This window comes from Mastomys coucha, unplaced genomic scaffold (genome assembly GCF_008632895.1).
Source record: "Mastomys coucha isolate ucsf_1 unplaced genomic scaffold, UCSF_Mcou_1 pScaffold23, whole genome shotgun sequence".
In the NCBI taxonomy this organism is placed as follows: domain Eukaryota; kingdom Metazoa; phylum Chordata; class Mammalia; order Rodentia; family Muridae; genus Mastomys; species Mastomys coucha.
This window is the reverse complement of record NW_022196906.1, coordinates 111,810,440-111,837,994: the sequence shown is the minus strand read 5'-3', so window position 1 is coordinate 111,837,994 and position 27,555 is coordinate 111,810,440. Positions and strand designations below refer to the sequence as shown.

The 27,555-nt window shown below is 38.4% G+C and overlaps 1 protein-coding gene across 1 annotated transcript in view; it reads left to right on the top strand.

Moving 5' to 3' along the window:
• Nucleotides 1-27,555, top strand: part of Zcwpw2 (zinc finger CW-type and PWWP domain containing 2) — a 106,646-nt gene that overhangs the window by 15,806 nt on the left and 63,285 nt on the right. Inside the window, exons 2-3 of the mRNA XM_031346003.1 lie at nucleotides 9,875-10,248; nucleotides 19,074-19,233. Of these exons, the coding sequence (XP_031201863.1) occupies nucleotides 9,953-10,248; nucleotides 19,074-19,233 (456 nt within the window). The 5' untranslated portion in view covers nucleotides 9,875-9,952. The remainder of the gene's footprint in view (nucleotides 1-9,874; nucleotides 10,249-19,073; nucleotides 19,234-27,555) is intronic.

Sequence of the window (27,555 nt, the reverse complement as noted above, 5' to 3'; positions counted from 1 at the left end):
TTACTATGAACATGGCAGTCAAAATAGATATATTAAATAAGCTAAAACAAAGTAAGGAGACCAAGCAGAAGTGTAGCATTAAGGTAAAGTTAATAACCCTGAAGACAGTTAGATGCATCTGGAAGGGCATTAAAACCCTTTTGTGCTATATCAGCCAGTTAATTATAGCTGAATCAGTTTAATAGGACCAAGTTTGAATGGCTATAACATTCTTTATGTATGTGTGTATATTTAATACAAAAATATAAGGAGTAATTTAAAAGCAAAGTGGAAAATTCAGTGCTTATGAAAGTTTTAAGTTGTGATGATATAAATAATGTTCTATTTATTGTATAAATGTGGTGTCACTTTTTCAATTACTTTGCATTTTGTCAAACTACATTATCAGAAACTACAAGTATAATAGGGTTGCTTTGGGGTTTTTAGGAATTTCAGTGTGGTTCACTTGATTTCTAGTAGCCCAGAGTCAGTGTTCAAAGGAACAGGGAAGTGAGCTGTTCAGTGGTCAATATAAGATGAAGAAAAAAAGAGTAAATAACAACAAATATCAACAATATTTTCTTGTATTTTATTGGATCATAATTTGATTAGCAGAAGCAAGAGAAATTATAGAAAATATACAAACACCTATAAACTTAGCAATATTCCTTTGAATAATTGGTGAGTTACTAAAGAAACCATGGGAAAAATGAAAATCCCTACAATCAAATGAAAATGAAACTCCCAGATCTTCGGGTTAAAGAAACATAGTTCTGGGCTGGTGAGATGGCTCAGCGGGGAAGAGCACTGACTGCTCTTCAGAAGGTCATGAGTTCAAATCCCAGCAACCACATGGTGGCTCACAACCACCCGTAATGAGATCTGACGCCCTCTTCTGGTGCGTCTGACAGCTACAGTGTACTTACATATAATAAATAAGTAAATCTAAAAAAAAAAAAGAAACATAGTTCTAAGAGGGAAGTATTTAGATCTGAATATCTACATGGAGAAGAATAGAAGATATTAGAAAAACTATCTGTGCATCTGAAAAGCTGAGAAACAATAAAAACCAGGCAGATATAAAATGATGACTAAGCAAAGAGCACAAGGTTTACTGAAGTGAAGAATTACTTTTTTGGAAAGACAAGCATGATATACAAGGCCTTAACCAAGCTAGCCAAAAGAAAGAGAATATTCAAACCAATAAAATTAGATATAAAGAGTGTATAATAGTGGATACCTCTGAAACCAAGAGGATAATCAGGAGATAGTTTGAAAACTTGTACTAAAAAATATCTGGAAATCTAGAAGAAATGAATAAAATTCTAGACATATGTAACTTGTCAAAATCGAACCAAGATTATATGAGCCCAAATAATGAAGCAGTAATAGGGTCCCAAGAGAGGCTAACCCAAGGCTGGATGGAATCACTGTTGAATTCTTTCATACCTTTAACGAAAGTACACCAGTGCTCCTCAGCATGCTCCATAAAACAGTGCATGAAGGAATACCTTCATGTGTATTCAACAAACATAAAAGACACTACACACACACACACACAAAAACAAAACAACAGAGAGTTTTTTTGATGGACTTAAAAGGAAAAATCCTCAAAATGTTTACAAAGCAAACTCAGCGACATATTTACAAATACTTCATGATAAAGTGGGTTTAATGCCAGAAATGCAAGAATGTTTTAATATATGCAAATTGGGAAATATAATAGAATACATTAGTAGAATAGAAACCATATTTTATTTCAACAGGTGTATCAAAAAAAAAACCTGTAAAAAATCTTAATATCTCTTCAAGATAAAAAGAAAATCCCAAAGAAGTGATTAATAGTAATAGAATGATTACATTTAAATATAAGACAAGTCATTTATAATAAATATATAACCATCATTATACTGAATGTAGATAAACTAAAATCATTTCCCTTAAAATCAGGAATAAGACGAGAGTATCCATTCTCACCACTCTACATAGTGCTTGAAATCTTAGCCATAGCAATAACACAAGAGAAAGAAATGAGAGGGGCACAAAAGGAAAGAAAGAAGTTAAATTATATTTGTAGACAACCTAATCTCATACATAAAAGACCCTAAAACACTATAAAAACTTTTAAGTCAAATATACATTTTCATCTGAATAGCAGGATACAAACTTAACACAAAAAAATCCAGAACTTTCTTATATATAATTTTTTCCAGAAGAAAAACAATGCCATTAACAATATCCCAGTAAACAAACAAATAAACAGTCAATTTCTGAAGAAATAAATTGAAGATCATAAAAGATGGAAAAGGTATCCCATGTTCATGGATAAGCAAAGTTCGTCTTGAGAAAATGGCCATATTACTGAATGTCATGTACAGATTCAATATAATCTCCTTTAAAACTCCAATGACATTCTTTACGGAACTAGGGGAACATTGATAGGGAATACAAAAGATCTGGAATAGCTAAAGCTATCTTGAGGCATCCCAGTGCCTGAGACCAAACTGTAATGAAGTATGTAACAGTATGAAACTGGAACTAAAGCAAGCCTGTGGGCAGTAAAACAGAGGACCCAGAAACATGACTGTGCAGCCACCTCCATCTTCTCTCAAGAGGTCAACACTAGGTTGGAGAAGACACTGGTGCTGGGAGAAGTGGATATCCATGGGCAGAAGACAAATAGTGTAGATCACTCACCTGCACAAAAGCCAATTCAATGTTGACTAATGACTTAAATGTAAGACTAGAAACTTCGAAAATTCTAGAAGAGAGTAGTATAGGGGGACCATTTTAAGATGTAGGCTTTTTAAGATCTAAGGCTATTTTTTTTTAAGATCTATGATTTTCTGAGTAAGATTCCAGGGAAGAATAACAAAGATTTAAAGTTGGATTGGCTCACGTAACTACAAATTAAGAATCTATTGGGAGTCCATGTCACCCAACCAGAATGACTATCCTCACACCTGCTGATGAGGAAGTGAGGGAAAGGAGCACTCGTACTCTCTAGGGGCACTATAAACTACAGCGTACTATAACATACAACATACAAGTGAGCATGCGGTTTCCTCTAAAACCTAAGGTGGGGGCTGTAAATTGATCCAGTTATACAATTTTGGATATACATCCAAAAGAACGCCACCAAGTGTCTATAGAAATACCTGTACACCTGTGCCTTAGTCAGAATGGCCAAGTTACAGGTTAGACCTGAACCTCTATGGGACAGAGATAGCCTGCTGAATTGACATTGGATGCACAAATGTGAAATGGAGGAGGGAGGATGGGGTATAGAGTTTGTGTTTCAATAACCAATATTCTGAGGAAGAAATTGGGGAAACAAAATCATTACTCCATTTATTTTTTTTACCTCAAGCCAAAACTTTTTAAAAAAATAAGTCTAACCAAGGAATTGAAAAACTTCTTCAATAAAAACTTGGAATACTGAGGAAAATAACTGAAGTAGATACCAGAATAAAAAGACTTCTCATGCTCAGGGATTGGAAGAATTAGTACTGTGAAAATGTCTGTCTTACCAAAAATGATCTATGTAATATCTATCCAAATCCTTATGCTGTCTTCATAGCAATAGGAAATAAAAATTTAATTCATGCAGAACCACAAAGGACCCCAGATACTCCAAGAAATCCTGAACAAATTAATGCAGATTAATGCAGGAGGTGTCACCAATTTAAAGTTATATTACAGAACCGTATTAACAAAAGCATCATGGTGCAGACACAAAAGCAGATGTCAATCAATGGAATAAAAGACCCAATACAAATCTACAGAAATAAATGTATTATCACCTGATTTGACAATGTGTGTGTGTTTGTGTGTGTTTGTGTGTATGAGAAAAAGACAGCATCCTTATAGCAAATAGTGTGGGAAAAATAATATTCATACATAGAAGGATGAAACTAGATATGTATTTGTTCCCTTGTATAAAAAAAAGGTCAATTTCAAATGTATAAAAGATCTTTATATGAGACCTGAAACTCTGAATCCATTAGAAGAAAAAACAAAGGAATTGTTTGAAGATATAAGCAGTGGCACTAACCTCCTGAACAGGAGACTACTCACTTAGGATATAATGTGAGCAGTTGACAAATGGGAGACTACTCACTTAGGATACAATGTGAACAGTTGACAAATGGGACCACATGAAATCTGCACAGAGCTTCTGCACAGCTATGGAAACAATTAACAGCTTACCAATAGCCTACAGAATGGGAGAAAATATGTGCTAACTATATACATGACATGATTACTATCTAGAATATTCAAAGAACTAAAAAACTAAGAATTTAAACAGCCAAGTCCAGAATTGAGCTAACTAAATGAACAGGTAGTGTTCAAATAATAAAACACAAACTTGTTCAATAAACATAAAAATGTTCAACCTCATTATCTATCAGAGAAATGCAAATTAAAATTGCATTAAGATTCTATCTCAGGGTTCCTTCTGGTCTCTCTGGGCTGATGTCCTGAGCAGACCTTGGGGACAAGCTTTGCAGCCAGTCCCACAACACCCAGAGGAAGCTCCATTCCCAGGTGCTCTGACACTCTCAGGATCAGAGGTGAGGAGGAAACATCTCTCCCAACACCGGGAGTAACTGGGACCAGCAGGACTAGGCACACAGGAACTCTGCCAGCAGAGTGGCTCAGGTTCCTTCCAGTCTCTCTGGGCTGGTGTCCTGAGCAGACCTTGGGTGCAGGCTCTGCAGCCAGTCCCACAACACCCAGAGGAAGCTGCTGCACTCCCAGGTGCTCTAACAAGCCCAGGATCCCAGGATCCCAGAATCACAGGATCACAGAGACAGCTTGACTCTGAGGAGCTCTGACACACCAGGATCACTGGAAGGACAGGCTCCAGTCAGATTTAGCAAGGGCAGGTAGCATTAGAGATAACCAGATGGGGGGGGGGCAAGTGTAAGAAAATAAGCAACACAAACCAAGGTTACTTGGCATCATCAGAACCCAATTCTCCCACCGTAGCCAGTCCTGGACACACCATTACACCAGAAAAGCAAGATTCAGATCTAAAATTACTTCTCATGATGATGATACAGGACTTTAAGAAAGACATAAATAACACCCTCAAAGAAATACAGGAGAACACAGGTAAATAACTAGAAGCTCTTAAAGAGGAAAGACAAAAATCCCTTAAAGAACTATAGGAGAATACAATCAAACAGGTGAAGGAAATGAGCAAAACCATCCAGAATCTAAAAATGGAAATAGAAACAATAAAGAAATCAGAAAGAGGGACAACCCTGGAGTTACAAAACCTAGGAAAGAAATCAGGAGTCATAGATGCAAGCATCACCAACAGAATACAAGAGATACAAGAGAGAGTCTCGGGGGCAGAAGACACCATAGAGACCATTGACACAACAGTCAAAAAAAAAATGCAAAACGCAAAAAGCTCCTAACATCCAGGAAAACATTCAGGAAATCCAGGAAATCCAGGATGCAATGAGAAGACCAATCCTAAGAATAATAGGTATAGAAGAGAGTGAAGACTCCCAAGGTTATGGGCCAGTAAATATCTTCAACAAAATTATAGAAGAAAACTTCCCTAACCTAAAGAAAGAGATGCCCATGAACATACAAGAAGCCTACAGAACTCCAAATAGACTGGACCAGAAAAGAAATTCCTCCTGTCACATAATAATCTAAACACCAAATGCACTAAACAAAGAATATTAAAAGCAGAAAGGGAAAAAAGGCAAGTAACATATAAAGGCAGGCCTATCAGAATTACGGCAGACTTTTCACCAGAAACTATGAAAGCTAGAAGATCCTGGGCAGATGTCATACAGATCCTACAAGAACACAAATGCCAGCCCAGACTACTATACCCAGCAAAACTCTCAGTTACCATAGATAGAGAAAACAAGATATTCCATGTTAAACAAAATTTACACAATATCTTTCCACAAATCCAGCCCTACAAAGGATAATAGAGGGAAAACACCAATATAAGGAGCAAAACTACACCCTAGAAAAAGCAAGAAAGTAATCTTTCAACAAATCCACACAAGTCTAATTCTACCTCTTACAACAAAAACAACAGAAAGTGACAATTACCTTTTCTTAATATCTTAATATGAAAATTAATATTACCAACATATCCTAGTCAATTGAAATCCAAAAATATGAGGAATTAGAAATTTTTTGATTGTCATCCAATGGTCTCTCTGATTTGGTAATTGGAGAAATAGGTCCAATATTGTATAATCTTTATACACTTTCAGCTTGTTTGTGGCAGTGTCTTGCTGTATACAACATAAGGGTCTTGAAATCTTGCTTCTCTTATCTGAGCCTTTCTATTAGTAGTATTGTTTATTTCATGTTTTTATACTATACTGTGGTTTTCAGAACAGCTTATATATTTCAAAGGTATTTATATACCCAAGGGAGATATAGACAATTAATTTGGGAGATGGCTTGTAGGAAAGAGAACAACAAAGAGTGAGACTGAATGCTTTGTTTGACATTTGTAGCTCTTGTATCAAGTTTGAAGAAGAGGACTTTATAAGTTACTCTTTCTCTGAGATGAATGCCAATGAACCAGATTCTTACCCTCACCTAATGTCTGTGCTACCCTCCAAGCAGAACCATTGTTCATTGAAACAGTTGGTGAATGACTCTATGGATAGACCATCTTAATACACACACCATTTATTTTTTTTTAATTAGATATTTTCTTTATTTACATGTCATATGATTTCTCCTTTCGCAGTTTCCCCTCCAAAAAAACAAAAAAAAAACAAAAACAAAAATCAACAAGAACAAACCCCTGTTGCCTCTCCCCTCCCCCTGCTTGCCACCCTACCCTCTCCCATTTATTGGCCCTGCCATTCCCCTACACTGGGGCACAGAACCTTCACAGGGCCAAGGGCCCCTACTCCCATTGATGATCGACTTTGCAATCCTCTACTATACACATGCGGCCAGAACAATCAGTCCCACTATGTATACTCCTTGGTTGGCACACACCATTTCTTAAATGAATGTAACCTGTTTTCTATGGGCTGAGAATAAAGTCACTCAGTCAAGTCAAATAGTTTTGACCATTGCAGGAAGTCTGTATCCAAAAATCGTGCCTACAATTCATTCCTCAGCACAGCAGAACTGTCAACTCTCAGCTTTGCTACGATGGAGGTAAAATCCTTTGGTGATGTGAGGGTCATTGAAGTACAGCCTTATTACAATGAAATCCAATGTCTAAGAATTGTTCTTATTTTGGGCTTGTACCACAGTAAGAGCCAAGATTTTAAACTCTACTAAATACAAAACAAACAAACAAACAAACAAAAAGACTTTATATATTTATGTTCATTTAAGAAAATACTAGTAGTGATGTATTATTTTGAAATATACAGTTATGTTTGGAATTATTTAAAATTTATATTGAGAAAAACTTATGTTCAGTATTGCTGTAGACAAGCATCTACATAAGACTTAAATTGATTGTTGTTTTATATCAAACAACTTTTATAATACTCATTTTTATTGTTATAATATTTTATAAATGTTAAGGGATATGAGAAAAAAGATGTTGTAGGTATTGAAGAGGGGTCTCTGGGAGGAGTTGGGGTACAAAAGGGAAACAAGAATGTGATTTAATCCTATTTACTTAAAATATGTTTTTAAATGTTAACAAATTCAGATAAATTGAAATCATGTAACTTTTCTCATCATAATGCAACACAAGTTAAAAAAACAAAAACAAAACAAAACACTCATAAAAAAGAAGATTCTATCTCACTCCAGCCAGAATATCATTCATTAAGAAAACAAATAACAAAATCTGGTGAGGGTGTGAACCAAGTGAATGCTTGTACACTTCGTGTGGGTATGTGAACTAGTACAGCCACTATGGCAGTCAGTACACTGGTTCTAAAAAAAAAGAAAAAAACCAAAAACTATTAATTATTCCACGTGATCTAGTTATACAGCTTCTGGGTATTTTCCCAAAGAACTTCAATACGACATATCGCAGAGACCTTTGCACAACAATATTTATTATGGCAGTGGTTACAATAGTGCAGTTATGGAGCCAACCTACATTTCCAACAGAGAAATGGAGAAGATAATTCTAATATGTGTAAACAATGGAATTTTTCATTCATAAAATATGGAGTTATGTTACTCTATGGAAATGCATGTAACTGGAGATAATAATGTCAGATGAATTAAGGCAGCCTCAGGAAGATAAATATGTTTTTGAGATTCATGGCTCCTAGGTTTAATGTAGATATGTAAATCTATAAATGTATGTATAATTTAAGTGTACAAGTGAAAGTGGACTCTCTCTCAGGAAATAAACAGGACTCAAGGGAAGGAGGTTAAGTGAAAAGGAAGAGCATGGTAGAAGGGGAACGTGCTCAATACAAACTCTCTACCTGTATGAAAAGGAGCTTGTGTGACAGACAGGATGCCATAGACAATGACCATACACCATGGAAAATGTAAAACATGCATAGGAAATAAAAGTAAATGAAAATTCAGTTAACAAAGAGTTAAAATTTAAAGCATTGTCATCACCGGCTGATGCATGTACTGATTGTGTCAAATGTAAGGTGTTAGAGCTCAAGTGAGGAGCATGCTGAGGAAACACGAGTAGGATAAGTGTCTGGTCACCTAGGGATAAAGGGCGGTTTGGATGGTGCCAGTGTCTGGACAGTAGTGCTGTGCTGACCCATCGCTGTTGGAAACTGTCATCATGTGTATGAATGTGAGTGTACATGTGTATGTTATGGCATGCATGTGGAGATCAGAGGCAAACGATGGGAGTCAATTCTTTCTCTCCTTTCACCGTGTGAGTTCTGGGGATCAAACTCAGGTGGTCAGTTTTAGCAGCAGGTGTCTTTACCAATTGCCATTTTGGCAGCCCCCACATCTTTTTGTTTAAAAGAATAGGTTATTATAAAATACATTGTCAACAATGTATTTTAATACATTTAATACATTAATAAATGTATTGATTTTCTCTGTATTTTAGTTACATTCTTAGTGCACATTTCTGTGTCTTTGCTGATACTGAACTTGGGGAACTTTGTCATACAGCTGTTTTCACATATGTATGTAGACTCTCCATACAAAGCCTGAGAAGAGACTCCGTTAGTGAGATGGGGGCAGGCCTTCCTAAGAGGCTGCTCATCTAGCTTTTAAATCCTTACAGTTTTCATGATGTGAAGCATTTGCTCCATTTGGGTTTCCTGGTTTTTAAAAGAGGAACAGGACGATGCCTGGTGCTGTCTGTGTGCTCTAGAGCAATGCATCTACAGACAGGACCCCAGAGCTTAGAACCCAGCTGCCTGTGTTGAAACCTCAACTCTGCAGGGTACTAGTCACAGGACTTACAAATGCTTTGCTTAGCTTTAGTTTCCTTGGCAAAATGGATATAATATGAGCTGTGTGTGTAAGGCAGTGGGACCTGACTCATGGTAGCTCTGTGTGTGTTATGCTCATCGTAGCACCCAGGAGGCTTGGGCAAAGGGATGGAGAATTTTAGGCTAGCCTGGGCTACAGCAAAGGGTGATTAAAAAAATGAAGGAAGGAAGGAAGTTAGGAAGGAAGGAAGGAAGGAAGGAAGGAAGGGAGCGAGCAAGTAAGCAAGCAATACCACGCGCATAGTGAGTGTCAGTTGTAGACATTGCTGAACTAGACTATCCTCATGGAGCAGGTTTGTCCAGTTTGTAATTTCAGAGCACTTGTTGTTATGGTCATTTACATGTCTGTTGTGTTATTGTTACTGGTAAGGAGAACGCATTGTGTCAGACACTCTTCTCTGCCAGAAGCATAGGATTGGGCAGACAATATAAAATAAATTCTTGTGATTGAAATTATATCTTGTACCCTTGAATATGTATTTTTTTTTATTTTGCAGATTTGATTCACTTCTGAGAAACAAAACAAAAAAAAAAAGAAACAAAACCAAAATAAAATAAAGCAACAAGCTAGCAGAATGATGAGTACCAGCCTCGTGGGCCGGGCCCTGGGGAGCAGTGAGTTTGTGAACAGAATGTGGGTGCAGTGTGAGAATGAAAGCTGCTTGAAATGGAGGCTGCTGTCACCTGCAGCTGCAGCCCAAGTGGACCACAGTAAGCCCTGGTATTGCTCCATGAACACTGACTCCAGCTACAACAGCTGCTCCGTTTCTGAGGAGGATTTTTCTGAGTTCCTTGAAAGTGGGTGTAAAATTGTCTATTCACAGCTTCCTCTTGGAAGCCTAGTTTTGGTAAAATTACAGAATTGGCCAAGGTAAGAAATGTATTTATTATTTATTACTTATTCATTAATCATTACCTAACTACTGATTTCTTTAATTTTTTATTACATTTCCTTATGTGCATGCATGCTTGGGGACCTGTGTTTGTATGTGTCTGTTTCTGTTTATCTCTGTGTTTTAGTAGATCAAATGCCAAGAGCCTCCCACTGGCTAGGCAAACACTTCTGCTGAGCTACATGCTCAGCCCTTGCTCTGCATTTGGAGCAGCTGTGTCTATTTATGTATTTGCTCTCCCTGTATTTCTGAGGAAATTTTACAGTATTCCGAGTGTGTGCCACTGCCAGTACCACTCTTTCAGAACCTCTTACTAGGTTTTGTAAGCTCTTACACTGCAAAACTCAAGTATATTGGCTTATTATCTTGTTCTCTATGAAGACCATACGGAATCAATCATAAAAGAGAGGCTATTACTTGCCTGTTCTGATATGCACATGTGTGCAATAGCCGATCCAGTCAATACATATAGATTCAGGGTCTTGCTTTCTCACTATTTTGCACTGAATTATGTAGAATGCTGCCATAACTCCTAACACCTTAGAATGACCATATTAGGATGTAGGGCCTTTAAAGAAGTGATTAATTACAAAGAGACCCCCTAGGGTACGCCTTAATCTAGTCTAGCTGGTATTCTTGTCAGACAGCTTAGGGATGCACATGCAGAATGGAAAGTCTGTGTGAAAATACAGTAGAAAGGTGGTTCTGCACTTGCCAAACATGCATGATAAAGCTTACTGATAGGCTACTATAGAGACACCAAAGTACAAGCAATAATTACAGCTCCCTGTGAGACCTAGACATTTAGTGTCTGTGAGAGAGAGGGGAAAAAGGGCAAATAGGAACAGCTCAGAGATCATCTGAGACATCTGAGAAATGAGAACTTCAAAATGATGGCAGGCTTTACTGGGGAGTACAGCAGGCCGAACTGAGAGCAACAGATTCAACTCCAACAGGGCAAAGAGCATTCTGAAGATGTGTGAGCATAGAACCCTGGAAACATTAAACTTAACACAGATCATTTCCACGAAAAAAGTTAACTCTGATTTAAAAAAAAAAATAACAACAACAAACCCCCAAAACCCTACAGGGGGTTAAATAAAGAGGATAGGATCAATAAGAGCAAAGGATCTTGTTTGGTTGCTAGATTAGCAGTTTCCCCTATAGGACTCCAGGAATGTGCAGAGCTGGGCTAACAGAAAAGGAAAGTGATAGTTCTGAAAGAGGTGTCAGAACAGCTATAAAGCACAGAAAACAAAGAGTACGCAGGAAACCCTAGGGACCAGCCCAGCACCCCCCCTTTGCTCTCTAGGGACCAGCCCAGCACCCCCTGCTCTGCTCCCTAGGGACCAGCCCAGCACCCCCCCCCTGCTCCCTAGGGACCAGCCCAGCACCCCCTGCTCTGCTCCCTAGGGACCAGCCAAGCACCCCGGCTCTGCTCCAGAGGCCGAGGAGGAGAGAAGCCCTCTACTTCCGAGTCTCCTCCTGGAATCCAGTAGCCAGGTACCACTGAGAAGAGATCCGTGCCTGGGATACTGAAAGCAAGCAGCGGCCACAAATTTGGGACCTTAGGGATTGATACCCTGCCACAGGGTCTGGGTGGGAGGCATCCACAAGAAGTACTCTAGGAGACTAGGAGGGTGGGACAAACAGCCGAGAAGTTTTGGAGCAAGGAGATGTAACTGTGAAGAGAAGTGTTTGCTGACCTTTCCCTCTGTGCTGAGGCACGAGCACGTCTCCCAGCTGCAGGACCGGGAGCTCCAAGACCAGCTCAGGCACACCAAACAGCACATAAGCTACTTCTCCAGCCCCCTCCAGCCCCACACCATCACAGGACAAGCTAATACTGACTGAATATGGTAACAATTTGTGAGGCAGAAATACAAAAGATGAAAGGTTACCACAGAGAAATGGTTGTACTCAAAATTTCAAGTTGAGCTAACAGGAACAAAGAAAATAGTGTAGATATAGTGTGTGTGTGTGTGTGTGTGTGTGTGTGTGTGTGTAAATGTGTGTGAACTAGAAAAAAATAAAACAGTGATTAAAGATTTGGGAGAAAAGTAAAATTAATGAAAACTTTTTTAAAATTTCAAAAATAAGTGCTAAATTGGAGAGAATAAAAATAAGCAATACTTTCTGAAAAATAAAATATGTAGGGAAAAATTAAAGGGCCAAAAGATGAAAAAAAATTCAAGAAAAAGAAATGCCAAAGATAGAAGAGATTACATAGGTAATATAGACTCCTGAAAAGCCAAAGCCATATGATAAGACAATACAAGTGCCTTTAAGTCAAGAAAGTTTACCTGAAATCAAAGATTTATACACTGGGGATACATAGTATATATTTAGAAAATCTCAATCAAGAAGGCCAAACTCTGAAATATAATAAATCTACATAAATTAAATGAAAAATATTTTAAGCATCTATGAAATTATGATTCTCAAATATTTATCATTTACATACATATTCCTAAATATTTATTAATATTCATTATTTCAGTAAAGAATTAGCAACTATTTCAAGATGAACAATAAAATACAATGTGTCTGTTTATCACAGTTCTTTAAAAAAAATGTAGTCTTGTTTAAATTAAGGGGAAAAATAAAAAAGACATCAGAAGAAACAAACTGTTCATACTCCAGTCTTGTCTTACTAACTTAGAGAAGCTGCAGACAGTAAACTTCTCTTGCTCCGTTCTTCAAATCTGTGGTATTTTGTTATAACAGCCCTAACAAACTCACACACTGTCTTAACAAATGCGTGATCTCCGTGCCCTTTTTCAATGAGGGCTTTTCTGGGATCAAATGTGACAATATTGTAAAAATTATTGTCCTCTCTCAAATTAACAATTCTCAGTGGTGCAGTGGTGGCACATGCCTTTAATCCCAGCACTTGGCAGGCAGAGGCAGGTGGATTTCTGAGTTTGAGGCTAACCCGGTCTACAGAGTGAGTTTGAGAAAAACCCTGTCTTGAAAAACCAAACCAAACCAAACCAAAACAAAAAAACCCACTTCTCTCACACATTAATAATCAACACAAACATTAATTGACTATGTGTACTGGACCTGCCGGCATGAAGTCGAACAGCCTCGGAGCAGGGAGTGAGGATGATTATAAGAAGGACAGAAAGAAGACCCAGAGACAAGAGTTAGAATGGAGAGGGTTGTCCAGTGACTTCTGCAGCCTCTTTATACCCCAGTGCCATGGGAAGCAAAAGCAGAAGTTAGCAGAGACAATGGCTGACATACATAGGATATCTATTCCCATCCAGACGCCTCCCTGTTCCTTCCTCCAAGGTTAATAGAACATTCAGTCCTTGAGCCTCAAGTGTATCTCCTCTTATCATTCCATGCATCAGCAGGCCAGGAACTCTGCCTGCCTGCAGACCATCCCGCCAGGCCACAAACCCTGATCTGTTTTGACCCTGCCTAGCAGGCAAAATGGCTCCTGACAGTTATGTAAGATCCAGTATTTTAAGGAGCATATAATATAAACATTTACTGAAGTTGTCATAAAAATTTTATAGTTCTCCATCATTTTTCATCTCTAAAGCAAACATTTTGAAAGCAGAATTGAAAATTCATTTTGAAAGCAATTCCTAAATGGGCAATTTGATGTTTCAGTAACTGTAATTCAAGAAATGAATTTGCTTTTATCAGTCAATATATCTGAAAGACAGTAAGTTTCATTAGGAATTAGTAACTGAGATAAAGAACTTAAAATCTCATGAAATGTATTTTAAGCCAGTCCCTAACTTGTCTGTAGTTTGTGTTTATTGCCATCAGCAGGTCTGATGGACAGCTGCATCCTCCCTCCCCCGAGACTGGAACGCACTTGACTGCTTATCACTTATGTTCTCCTTCATGAGCTAAGCTGAGCACACATTTAAATTTTAAATTAAGAAACTGAAATTTACTTTCATTGTTTCTTCAATGACACAAATGTGTAGAATGATAACAGCAAGATCAGTTACAATAGTACAATGTAAAGATAGAATTAGTTCAAAAGAAGTAGTCAATATGGGCTCTTAGGCAGTGCTCCAGGTCCTGAAGCAGAGCGCCTGCTGCTTGCTGCAGAGCCGCTTCGCACCCCACTTGGCAGCACAGCACTGGCTGGGTGGATTTTCACTAGCCTTTGGCTTTACAGACAGCATTTAATGTTACTGCTGCTCAAATGCGTTGACTCGAGGAGGTTAAAGAGAAGTTCATGTAGAATATAGAAATGCTTATTTAATTTTTTTGTATAATAAACAGTTCTCAAAAGAGTAGTTCTCTGTTGGTATCATAATTTATTTTCTTCCATGTTGTAGCATACCACATACTTAAGAACCTGTGAAAGGCACACACACAGCCTATTGCTAAACAGAGGGGAGATATTTCTAAGTCTTTCTTTTCAACTTACCTGTTATTCTACATATACAGTCATATTAGCTTCCTAGGGTTGCCAGAACAAACTATCACATATGAGCTGGCTTACATAACGCAGATGTGCTTTCCACAGGCTCAAGTCCTGAGATCAAGGTATTACATGACTGATTTCATCCAAGGCTCTCTTCTTGATTTATGAGTGGTCACCTTCTTGCCACATCCTCACACACTCTTTCCTCTGCATGTCTGTGTCCTGATCTCTTCTCACGAGACAGGCTATCTAGGACATAGAGCCTGTCCTAGTGAGCTTGGTTTTACCTCAGTTACTTGTTGTTATTGTTGATTTGAGATAGGCTCCCAAGTGGTCCCGCTGGCCTTGGCCTTGATCCTCTTGCCTCCACCTCCTGACTACAGGGAGTACATGCGCACAACTCTATGTCTAGCTCTCTTAGTTATTTCTTTAACTGTCTTTTCTGTTTTCAACATCTAAATTTGGCAGGAGACAGTTAAGCCCTGTGATGATGACAGACTTTTAATTTCTCAAAACCAATAATGTATAAACCACACGTTCATTTGAACCTTATAACACACGAGGAAACATAGAAGAGCTAGATGCCGTCAGAAAGGCTGCTGCCTGCAGGCTCAGGTGAGAGCATGGGCCTCTTCCCTGAGTGCCACCGACTCTCCCACTTTACACTGCTGACTGCAGAGCTGGGCAGGTGTGCAGTTTTCAGTGTTGCAGAGTTAACTATGCATAATCTAAATCTTGAGCTATAAACTGTCACCAGGGTGCTACCAGGATTCCTCATCGTGGGATCCTCATTTGACTTCGGCCTTTTCTTCCTGTGTTATTCCCAGAGTGGTGGGCCAGGTGTTGCAATGTGAGTAAAAATATTTAAAACTTAATTAAATTTGGGCACGACTGTACACCTGTAATCCTAGCACTCTAGAGGATGAGGCAGGAGGATCATTTGAAGCTAGATGGGGAAAATTAATGTATATATATAAAATTTTTGCTATGGATAAAATATGGATTGAATCCTAACACAGCATTTCAAGCCAACAATTTACATTTTGCCACTCACATACAAAATAATAATTTTAATTTCAGAAGAGCAGTTTTGTAAAATAGTCAATTTATATAAGGTAGCATATGAATTAGAAAATGTTGATCTAGTAGTAGGAGACATAGGATACATACCAGTAATTAGCCTAAAAGTAGCCTTTCTGAGACAAACTTACCTACTTCCTGTTGAGTGTAAGGACTGGAGGCAGGCCCTTGTTCTGTGCTTCAGTTTAAGGCAGCAGTGGGTTTCCCTGGTTGAGTAGGTAATGGAGAAAGGCTTTTTGATGTTTTAGTGACTTTACCTTTTGACTGTTGTAACCTCACAATATCACAGAGCTGGCCAAGTGATGGTCTTAGTCCTGTGTGGTGATCATATTTGACATATGCATACCCTATACGCCTACCCCACACCTACACACCCTATCCCACACCTACACACCCTATCCCACACCTACACACCTACACCATACCTACACACTGTATCCCACACCTACACACCCTACCCCACACCTACACACCTACCCCACACCTACACACCCTATCCCACACCTACACACCTACCCCACACCTACACACTGTACCCCACACCTACACACCCTATCCCACACCTACACACATACCCCACACCTACACACTGTACCCCACACCTACATACCCTACCCCACACCTACACACTTACCCCACACCTACATACCTACCCCACACCTACACACCTACCCCATACCTACACACCTACACCATACCTACACACCCCACATCTACATACCCTACTCCATACCTACACACCTACCCCATACCTATACACCCTACCCCACACCTACACACCTACCCCACACCTATATACCTTACACCACAACTATACACTTACACACCTATACCACATGCCATATCACTCAGAGGCCATTTAGGATGGCAACCAGTAAGGAATGCTTGGAGGCTAGGTCCTCCCTCTTGGGTATAATCGTGTTGCAGGCATTCTCTCTGAGGTGAATATGGACCCCGGCTCGCTTCCTTTGTTTGTGGGCCTGACTGTGACCCATGTCCTTTTACCAAGAAGGCCTCTTTTGAATTCTGTCTTACCAAGTATCTTCTTGAAAAACTAAAACTAGACTAAAACAAAACAGCAGCAAAAGGAAATCTTGACAGTTGTGTCTATAGAACCTGTTTTCTCGCCTTCGTAAAGAAGATAGCAATTTCCTACCTTATCAGATTGATGAGACGTTAGTGGTAATGGTGGGTGTCCCAGAATCCTCGTGGAGCTCTGGCCACTTAACTTGCCCAGGACCCCATACTCTTCTTGGCCAGTTCTACCTGAGCCCAAGTCAGACTAAGGAGTTTAAAATTGCCCAGTATATTCTGCTTCATTTTATATTGTAGCATTAAATAAAACATTGAAATTATTTTAAAAATATCGAACAAATGCATTATTTGAAATGTTCAGCTAAAGTTGTTTGTTTGAGACATGATCTCACTATGTAGCCAGGCTGGCTTGGAACTATGTATGATTTCACTATGTAGATCAGGCTAGGCTCACCCTCACAAAGACCTGCTTGCCTCTGCCTTGTGAGTGCTGGGACTAAAGGCCCATGCCTCCCAATCTAAATTTGTTTTCACTTACATCTACAGTCAGGACATTTTAAGAGGATTGTGGCCTGTATGTCCTTTAGTTTCTCAGCTTTTCTGTAATGATAGAATCTAATAAATGAAGTAAATAGAGCAGGCGTGGACTTCCTCACACCAGCGACTCTCAGCACTTACTCTCTAACTTCTGCTTGGGACTCCATGTGGGATATTGTCTTCAGTTTTTGCTTGGCAATGTTGTCATGGATCTGAAGTGGAAAAGAAAAATCAGAGGCTAGAGAGATGGCTTAGAAATTAGGAGTACATACTGCTCTTCTATCCCCAACACACACAAATCCATAGTTAAGAAGTAATAATGAAAAGAAATACTTAAATTAGGCAGAAAGCAGAAAATACAAAGCTACTTAAGTGGGGACTGAGTGTGCAAAGCAGGAAATGAGGTCTGTAGAGGTTTATGTCACAATAAACACATCTTTTTTAAATTTAAATTTTCTTTTTATGTGTATGGATGTTTTAGCTGCACGTATGTCTGTGCACCACCTGTGTGACTGGTGCCTGTGGAAGCCAGAAGAGGATCTCAGATCCTCTGGAACTGGAGTTACAGGTAGTTGTGAACTGCTGTGTGGGTGCTGGAAATTGAATCTAAAACCCCTCCAACCTCTGAACATATTTTAAAATATTTTTAAATAAAAGTTTACTTAAGTTCTGAATATATTTAGCAGATTAATGACTTGTCAATGGAGAATAGAGAGGAAGGAACAGTTTAGAATGGTGGAGCTGAGGTCCTGCCTTCTCTGTAGTTAGCAATGTTATTACTGTTTGAGCTGCCTGTCGCCTATCAATCTATGCTATCTGTTTGTCTACAGCTATAGCTATGTATCTCTCATCCATCTCTTATCATTTATCATTAAGCTATCATTGCTTTATAGCTGACATTTATTATCTAAACACATATCATTTATCTATAAGCTATCAAGTATGTCTGTCTAGCATATCATCTGTCTCTCATCTATCACCTACCTATTAGTTACTATTTATCTGTCATCTGTGTGTCATCTCTCTATAATGTCTATCTGTCTGTCTGTCTATCATTTACCTATCAATCATCTACTTACCTATCTATCTATCATCTATCTACTTGTCTACCTACCTGCATATCTGTCTATCTATCATCTATCTGTTTATCTCTTATCTATCTATCTATCTATCTATCTATCTATCTATCTATCTATCGTTCATCTATCTACTTGTCTACCTACCTACATATCTGTCTATCTACCATCTATCTGTTCATCTATCTTATCTGTCTGTCTGTCTGTCTGTCTGTCTATCTATCCATCCATCCATCCATCCATCCATCCATCCATCCATCCATCCATCCATCTATCTATCTATCTATCTATCTATCTATCTATCTATCCCAGCTTTCTTTCACTTTGGCAGGAGCCATGTCAGTGGCTAGTACTTTGGTAATTAATCATTTTTATTGGCTAAAGTTAACCCTGCAGAGAATCTGATATCTTTTCCCTCTTTTCTTATGGATCCTGGCTATCAACTCTCTTAGTTTTTTTTTTTTTCATCTTGTCAGTGTCAATATCAAAATGTTTTATTGTTATGAGAGTACAATTTATTACTTGCTTATTATCTTTGAAAGGTGTAAATAGGAATAAATTTATGTTTGTAGAAATCATTAAAATTCAAAGAAATATGTTCAGTATTTGATTGTGATAGATGTATCAATACCTTCATTTTTAACAGAATAAAATTTATTTTAACTTTATTTTTAAGTTGGCCAGGAATACTTTGTCCTCATCCTTTCAAAGGAAAATATGTAACTTATGACCAGGATGGAAATGTTGAAAAGTATTACATAGAATTTCTGGGTGACCCGCACTCGACAGCATGGATAAGTGCAACATTTGTTGGACATTTTAGTCTCACATTAAAGGTAGGTGAAGTCCCATCATAGCTTTTTGCTTCCTCTGGTTTCTTTTATTTACTGTCAATTTTTAATCTCAGATTTTAAAACATTTGCAGTTATATAAAAACCATGCATACTATGCTTTTAAATTGAAGCATGATTATTTTCAAGGAAATTGTGGATACGAAATAGCTGTGGGGTTTACCAGCTTTCCTCTTCCAGTGGCAATGTAGTAAAAATCAACTGAAGAGTGAACCTTTTGAAATGGTTTTAAGATTGTCACTTTTTAAATTCTCTTGAGATTGTACGTTTCAACATCCGTCATAGGAAATTAATTACAGAGCACAACAAGCTTTTCAAGTTTCAAACAGAGTATTTCATTACAGTAACTCCTTTAGTGTCTTTCCACTCTTTTTAAACTTTAACTCACATGTTAGAGTTAGTTATTGGATTCTCAGGCTGGGGATGCGGAAGGCGAGCTGGACGGACTTGAACCCAAGGAGCAGCCACCATGAGCACAGGCTGCCTGTGCTGAAAGCCACCCTGAGCCTTTTGTCTGCACACCATGTTGTCATTAAAGCCTGTGACAAACACAGTGGCATCATAAACACCAATGCCTTCCACTCAGTTTTGATATATTTTATTTTTTTAATAGTAAGAGGATATATTCAGGTGCATACCTCAGTATATGTATAGACAAAGCATGTAATCTAACCACATTGGTAATTTGAGATTGTTTAAAATGGATTTACTTTATTTTTGGCATATGTAGCTTTTTTTTTATTTAGTTCAAAAGCTGTTAAAAGGAACCACTGTGACAGACCACCACTTCATATTAGCTAACCCAACCACCTCATGGTGAAGCCCCTTTTCTGCTTCCCCTTTGTGTGTGTTCCTAGACAGGTCTGTTGGTAAAGCATAGACACATGTGCAGACTGTTTCTTTTTTGTCCTCTCCTTCCTCCTAAGGAGTGGGGAAACCTAGCTGCTCATGAAGCTAGGAAAGATTAAAGTGTTTCTAAAAAATTATATGTAATTGTATATATATATGTATATATATATATTAAAATTATATTTAATTGGAAGCACAAAAGTCAAAATTTATTATAAGTTACCTGAATACATATTATCCTCAATGTTCGAATATTATCAGGACTATTTTACCATCAATCCCTGGGGCAAGGAGAAAGTCTGATAGAGAAGACAGCCAAACTTGGGAATCAAGAGACACATGTTCTTGTTTCTAACTTACTAAAGGTTTCAGCAGAAATTTTGCACAAAGACCAGGAATTCAGGGCTGATTTATGCCATTTGATGATGCAAAGACGAGAGTGAGGGGTGAGCTAGGAAGGGTGTTGGCTTCCCTCTCTGTTCCCAGTTCCCCAACTGGGGGTCTGGGGGACTTGTAGATACCCACAGGCCTGGGAGACTCTGTCTCTGAACGTTGTTTAGGGCTCTGCCTCTGCCCTAGTCCTCCTAGTTCTAGCCTGTTCTTGTACCTTTGCAGCTGATAGAATGAGGACACCTTGTGTGGGCCCAGCTTTCCCCCACTCTCCATTAGAGTTATGCTCACTAGGATGGGGAAGCTGAGGGATGACAAAAGCCGGTTGTTTGAGTTGCTCAGAAAATAATGTAAGGAGGTAGATTTAGGTAAGGCCGACAGGCAAAGGAGAAAAAGGCCCAAGTCATGCATACGAGGAATTGGTTAATCATGATTAACTTCAAACTAGGAATGACTGACATTTTTCAGTGTTTTGGAGACAGACATGATATTGACTCCAGCCTACAATTTTATTGCCCAGATTTCCCAGGGAATTAATGTTTTGTGCTCCTCTGTGCCCTGGAGCTCCTGTATTGTACTACCTTGGTTCTGAAATAATGGCTGATGGACAATACAGGCTTTCTTAAAATTCCTTCTTGGGCAGGGGAGGAAGAATGTAAGTTCTACAAGGCATACAAGTTTTTCCTAACATAAGGTGAAGAATTCTAGCAGTAGGTCATCAGTATATACCTGACAGAATCTTACCTCATAGCTTGGTTCAAAAGATAATTAAATATTTTAGAATTCCATTAACTATGAATTATATGCTTTGTACTACTGATAGAAATACAGACTCTGTAGAAATACACTCTTTTTCTTTTATTGGATATTTTATGTATTTTCATTTCAAATGTTATCCCCTTTCCCGGTTTCCCCTCTTGAACCCCCTATCCCATCCCCCTTCCTCTACTTCTATAAGGGTGCTCCCCCTCCCACCCACCCACTCCCTCCTCCCTGCCCTGGCATTCCACTACACTGAGGAATCGAGCCTTCACAGGACTGAGGGCCTTTCCTCCTATTGATGCTAGACAGTGCCATCCTCTGCTACATATGTAGCTGGAGCCATGGGTCCCTCCATGTGTACTCTTTGGTTGGTGGTTTAGTCATTGGGTGCTTTGTGGGGTCTGGTTGGTTGATATTGTTGTTCTTCCTATGGGGTTGCAAATCCCTTCAGGTCCTTCAGTCCTTTCTCTAACTCCTCCATTGGGGTCCAATAGTTGGCTGTGGACTCAGCATTTGTTGGACTCTAGCAGAGCCTCTCAGGAGACAGCTTATAACATGCTCCTCTGCAGCAAGCACTTCTTGGCATCTGTAATAGTGTCTGGGTTTGGTGTCTGTATATGGGATGGATCCCAGGTGTGGCAGTCGCTGGATGGCCTTTCCTTCAGTCTTTGCTCCACACTTTGTCCCTGTATTTCCTTTAGACAGGAGCCATTCCGGCTTAAAAATTTGGAGATGAGTGGGTGGCCCCATCCCTCAACCAGGGGCTTTGCCTAACTTCTGGGTATGGTCTCTATAGGTTCTCCCAGTCCTTTGTCAGGCATTTCAGCTAATCTCATCCCTGTTGGGTTCTAGGAGCCTCTTGTTTTCCTGGCATCTGGAACTTACTGGCAACTACCCCCAGTTCCCATCCCACATTGTTACACATCTCTGTTCAATTTTCTGACCCTCTGTATATCATCCCTGTCTCATCCCATACCTGATCCTGTCCCTCTGCCCTTCTTCCCCCCTCCCCCCTTCCCTCTTCTCTTTTCCTCCCAAGTCCCTCCCACCCTCTACCTTCTGTGAGTATTTTGTTTCTCCTTCTAAGAAGCACTGAAACATACACATTTTGGTCTTCCTTCTTCTTGAGCTTCATATGGTCTGTGAATTGTATCTTGGGTATTCTGATCTTTTGGGCTAATATGCACTTATCAGTGAGTGCATACCATGTGTGTTCTTTTGTGACTGGGTTACCTCATTCAGGATGATATTTTCTAGTTCCACCCATTTGCCTAAGAATTTCATTATTTTTAATAGCTGAGTAGCATTCCATTGTGTAAATGTACCACATTTTCTGTATCCATTCCTCTGCTGAGGGACATCTGGGTTCTTTCCAGCTTCTAGCTATTATAAATAAGGCTGCTATGAACATAGTGAGTCGTTATTACATGTTGGAGCATCTTCTGGGTATATGCCCTGGAGTGGTATAGCTGGGTGCTCAGGTAGTACTATGTCCAATTCTCAGAGGAACCACCAGACTGATTTCCACAGTGCTTGTAGCAACTTGCAGTCCCTCCACCAGTGGAGGAGTGTTCCTCTTTCTTCACATCCTCTCCAGCATCTATTGTCACCTGAGTTTTTGATTTTAGCCATTCTGACTGGAGTGAGGTGGAATCTCAGGGTTGTTTTGACTTACATTTCCCTGATGAATAAGGATGCTGAACATTTCTTTAGGCGCTTCTAGGCCATTTGATATTCCTCAGTTGAGAATTCTTGCTCTGTACCTCATTTTTAGTAGGGTTATCTGGTTCTCTGGAGTCCAACTTTCCCTGAGGCTTTTTTCTTTTCTTTTTCTTTCTTTTCTTTTCTTTTCTTTTTTTTTTTTTTTGAGACATAGTTTCTCTGTGTAGCCCTGGCTGTCCTGGAACTCTGTAGACCATGATGGCCTCAAACTCAGAAATCCACCTTCCTCTTTGAGTTCTTTGTATATATTGGATATTAGCCCTCTATCAGGTATAGGATTGGTAAAAATCTTTTCTCAATCTGTTGGTTGCCATTTTGTCCTATTGACAGTGTCCTTTGCCTTACAGAAGCTTTGCAGTTTTATGAGGTCCCATTTGTTGATTCTTGATCTTAGAGCATAAGTCATTTGTGTTCTGTTCAGGAAATTTTCCCCTGTGCTCATGTGTTCAAGGCTCTTCCCCACTTTCTCTTCTATTAGTTTCAGTGCATCTGGTGTTATGTGGAGGTCCTTGATCAACTTGGGCTTGAGTTTTGTACGAGGAGATAAGAATGGATCAGTTTGCATTCTTCTACATGCTGATTTCCAGTTGAACCAGCACCATTTGTTGAAAATGCTGTCTTTTTTTCCCCTGGATGGTTGTAGCTCCTTTGCCAAAAATATCAAGTGGCCATAGATCTGTGGGTTCATTTCTGGGTCTTCAAATCTATTCCATTGATCTACCTGCCTGTCACTATGCCAATACCATGCAGGTTTTTTTTTTGGTTTTTTTTTTTTTTTTTATCACTATTGCTTGAGGTTAGGGATGGTGGATCCCCCAGAAGTTCTTTTATTGTTGAAAATAGTTTTCACTATCCTGGGTTTTTAGTTATTCAAAATTGTCCTTCCTAACTCTATGAAGAATTGAGTGGGAATTTTGATGGGGATTGCATTGAATCTGTAGATTGCTTTTGGCAAGATGGCCATTTTTCCTATATTAATCCTACCAATCCATAAGCCTGGGAGATCTTTCCATCTTCTGAGATCTTCAATTTATTTCTTCAGGGACTTGAAGTTCTTGTCATAGATCTTTCACTTGCTTAGTTTGAGTCATACCAAGTTATTTTATATTATCTGTGACTATTGTGATGAGTGTCATATCCCTAATTTCTTTGTCAGCCTGTTTATCCTTTGAGTAGAGGAAGGCCACTGATTTGTTTGAGTTAATTTTATATCCAGCCACTTTGCTGAAGTTGTTTATCAGGTTTAGGAGTTCTCTGGTGGAATTTTTGGGGTCACAAAAGTATACTATCATTTCATCTGCAAATAGTGATTTTTTGACTTCTTCTTTCCAATTTGTATCCCTTTGATCTCCTTTTGTAGTCTAATTGCTGTGGTTAGGACTTCAAGTACTATATTGAATAGGTAGGGAGAGAGTGGACAGCCTTGTCAAGTCCCTGATTTTAATGAGATTGCTTCAAGTTTCTCTCCATTTGGTTTGATGTTGGCTACTGGTTTGCTGTATATTTTACATATTTTACTATGTTTAGGTATTGACCTTGAATTTCTGATTTTTCCAAGACTTTTACCATGAAGGACTGTGGAATTTTGTCAAATACTTTCTCATCATCTAGTGACATGATCATTTTTTTCTTTGAGTCTGTTTATATAGTGGATTATGTTGATGGATTTCCATTTATTGAACCATTCCTGCATCCCTGGGATGAAGCATACTTGATCATGGTGAATGATCATTTTGATATGTTCTTGGATTTGGTTTGCAGGAATTTTATTGAGTATTTTTGTGTTGATATTCAGAAGGGAAATTGGTCTGAAGTTCTTTCTTTGTTGAGTCTTTGTGTGTTTTAGGTATAAGTGTAATTGTGGCTTCATAGAATGAATTGGTGTTCCTTCTGTTTTTATTTTGTGGAATAGTTTGAAGAGTATTGGTATTAGGTCTTTTTGAAGGTCTGATAGAATTCTGCACTAAACGCATCTGGTGCTGGGCTTTTTTTGATTGGGAGACTTTTAATGACTGCTTCTATTTCTTTACATGTTATTGGACTGTTAGATGATTTATCTGATCCTGATGTAACTGTGGTACCTGGTATCTGAATAGAAAATTGTACATTTTGTCCATATTTTCCAGTTTTGTTTGAATATAGGCTTTTGTAGTAGGATCTGATGATTTTTTGAATTTCCTCAGTTTCTATTGTTACGTCTCCCTTTTCATTTCTGATTTTGTTAATTTGGATACTGTCCGTATGCCCTGTGGTTAGTCTGGCTAAGGGTTATCTAGCTTTGATTTTCTCAAAGAACCAGCTCCTGGTTTGTTTGATTCTTGTGTATAGTTCTTTTTGTTTCTACTTGGTTGATTTTAGCCCTGAGTTTGATTGTTTCCTGCCTTCAACTCCTCTTGAGTATATCTGCTTCTTTTTGTTCTAGAGCTTTCAGGTGTGCTGTCAAGGTGCAGTGTATGCTCACTTCAGTTTCTTTGTGGAGGCTCTCAGAGCTGTGAGTTTCCCTCTTAGCACTGCTTTCATTGTGTCCATAAGTCTGGGTACGTTTTGCCTTCCTTTTCCTTAAAGTCTTTGATTTCTTTCTCCCTTTCTTGTTTGACCAAGTTATTATTGAACAGAGCGTTGTTCAGCTTCCATTTGTATATGGGATTTCTGTTGTCTTTGTTGTTATTGAAGAAAACAGCCTTATTCCCTGGTGATCTGATAGGATGAATTGGATTATTTCAATCTTTTTGTATCTATTGTGGCCTGTTTTGTGACTGAGTATATGGTCAGTTTTGGAGATGGTACCATGAGGTGCTGAGAAGAAGATATATTCTTTTATTATTGGATGAGATGTTCTTTAGATACCTTTTAAATCTATTTGGTTTATAACTTCTATTAGTTTCACTGTGTCTCTGTTTAGTTTCTGTTCCAATGACCTGTCCATTAGTGAGAGTGGGGTGTTGAAGTCTCCCAATATTATTTTGTGGGGTTCAGTGTGTGTTTTGAGCTTTACTAAAAAAGTTTCTTTTATTAATGTGGGTTCCCTTGCATTTGGAGCATAGATGTTCAGAATTGAGAGTTCATCTTTCCTTTGGTGAGTATGAAGTGCCCTGCCTTATCTTTTTGATAACTTTTGGTTGAAAGTCGATTTTATTAAATATTAGAGTGGCTACTCCAGCTTAGTTTCTTGGTACCATTTGCTTTGAAAGATATTTTCCCAGCTTTTCACTCTGAGATAGTGTCTGTCTTTGTTACTGAGGTGCATTTCCTGTATTCACAAAAATCCTGGATCCTGTTTACGTATCCAGTCTGTTAGTCTATGTCTTTTTATTGGGGAATTGAGTCCATTAGTGTTAAGAGATATTAAGAAAAAGTGGTTGTTGCTTCCAGTTATTTTTGTTGTTAGAGGTAGAATTATGTTTGTGTGGCTATCTTTTTTTTGGGTTTACTTTCTTGCTTTTTCTAGTGTGTAGTTCCCCTCCTTGTGTTGGAGTTTTCCATCTATTATCCTTTGTAGGGCTTGATTTGTGGAAAGATATTGTGTAAATTTCGTTTTGTCATGGAATATCTTGTTTTCTCCATGTGTGGTAATTGAGAGTTTTGCTGGGTATAGTAGCCTGGGCTGGCATTTGTGTTCTTGTAGGGTCTGTATGACATCTGCCCAGGATCTTCTGGCTTTCTTAGTCTCTGTTGAGAAGTCTGGTGTAATTCTGATAGGTCTGCCTTTATGGATTTATGCCTTTTGACGTTTTTCCCTTACTGTTTTCAATATTCTTTCTTCATTTTGTGCATATGGTGTTTTGATTATTATGTAATAGGAGGAATTTCTTTTCTGGTCCAGTCTATTTGGAGTTCTGTAGGCTTCTTGTATGTTCATGGGCATCTCTTTCTTTAGATTAGGAAAGTTTTCTTCTATAATTTTGTTGAAGATATTTACTAGCCCTTTAACTTGGGAATCTTTGCTCTCTTCTATACTGATTATCCTTAGGTTTGGTCTTCACATTGTGTCCTGGATTTCCTGGATATTTTGGATTAGAAATTTTTTGCATTTGGCAGTTTCTTTGACTGTTATGTCAATGTTTTCTATGGTATCTTCTGCACCTGAAATTATTTTTTTATTCTCTTGTTAATGCTTGCATCTATGATTCCTGATCTCTTTCCTAGGTTTTGTATCTCCAGAGTTGTCTCCCTTTGTGATTTATTGTTTCTATTTCCATTTTTAGATCCTGGATAGTTTTGTTCAATTCCTTCATCTGTTTGGCTGTGTTTTCCTGTAATTTTCTTTGAATTTGTTAACATTTAAAAACATATTTTAATTAAATAGAATTGAATCACATTCTTGTTCCCCTTTTGTACCACCGCTCCTCCCATAGACCCCCCTTCAATACCTATATTTTTGTCGTATTCCTTAAAATTTATAAAATATTATAAACATAAAAATAAATATTATAAAAGTTGTTTGATATAAAACAATAATCTATTTAACAGTCTTATGTAGATGCTCATCTACAGCAATAGAGAAAATACATTTTTATCAATATAAATTTTAAATAACTCCAAACATGTTAGCTGTATACTTAAAAATAATACATCACTACTAGT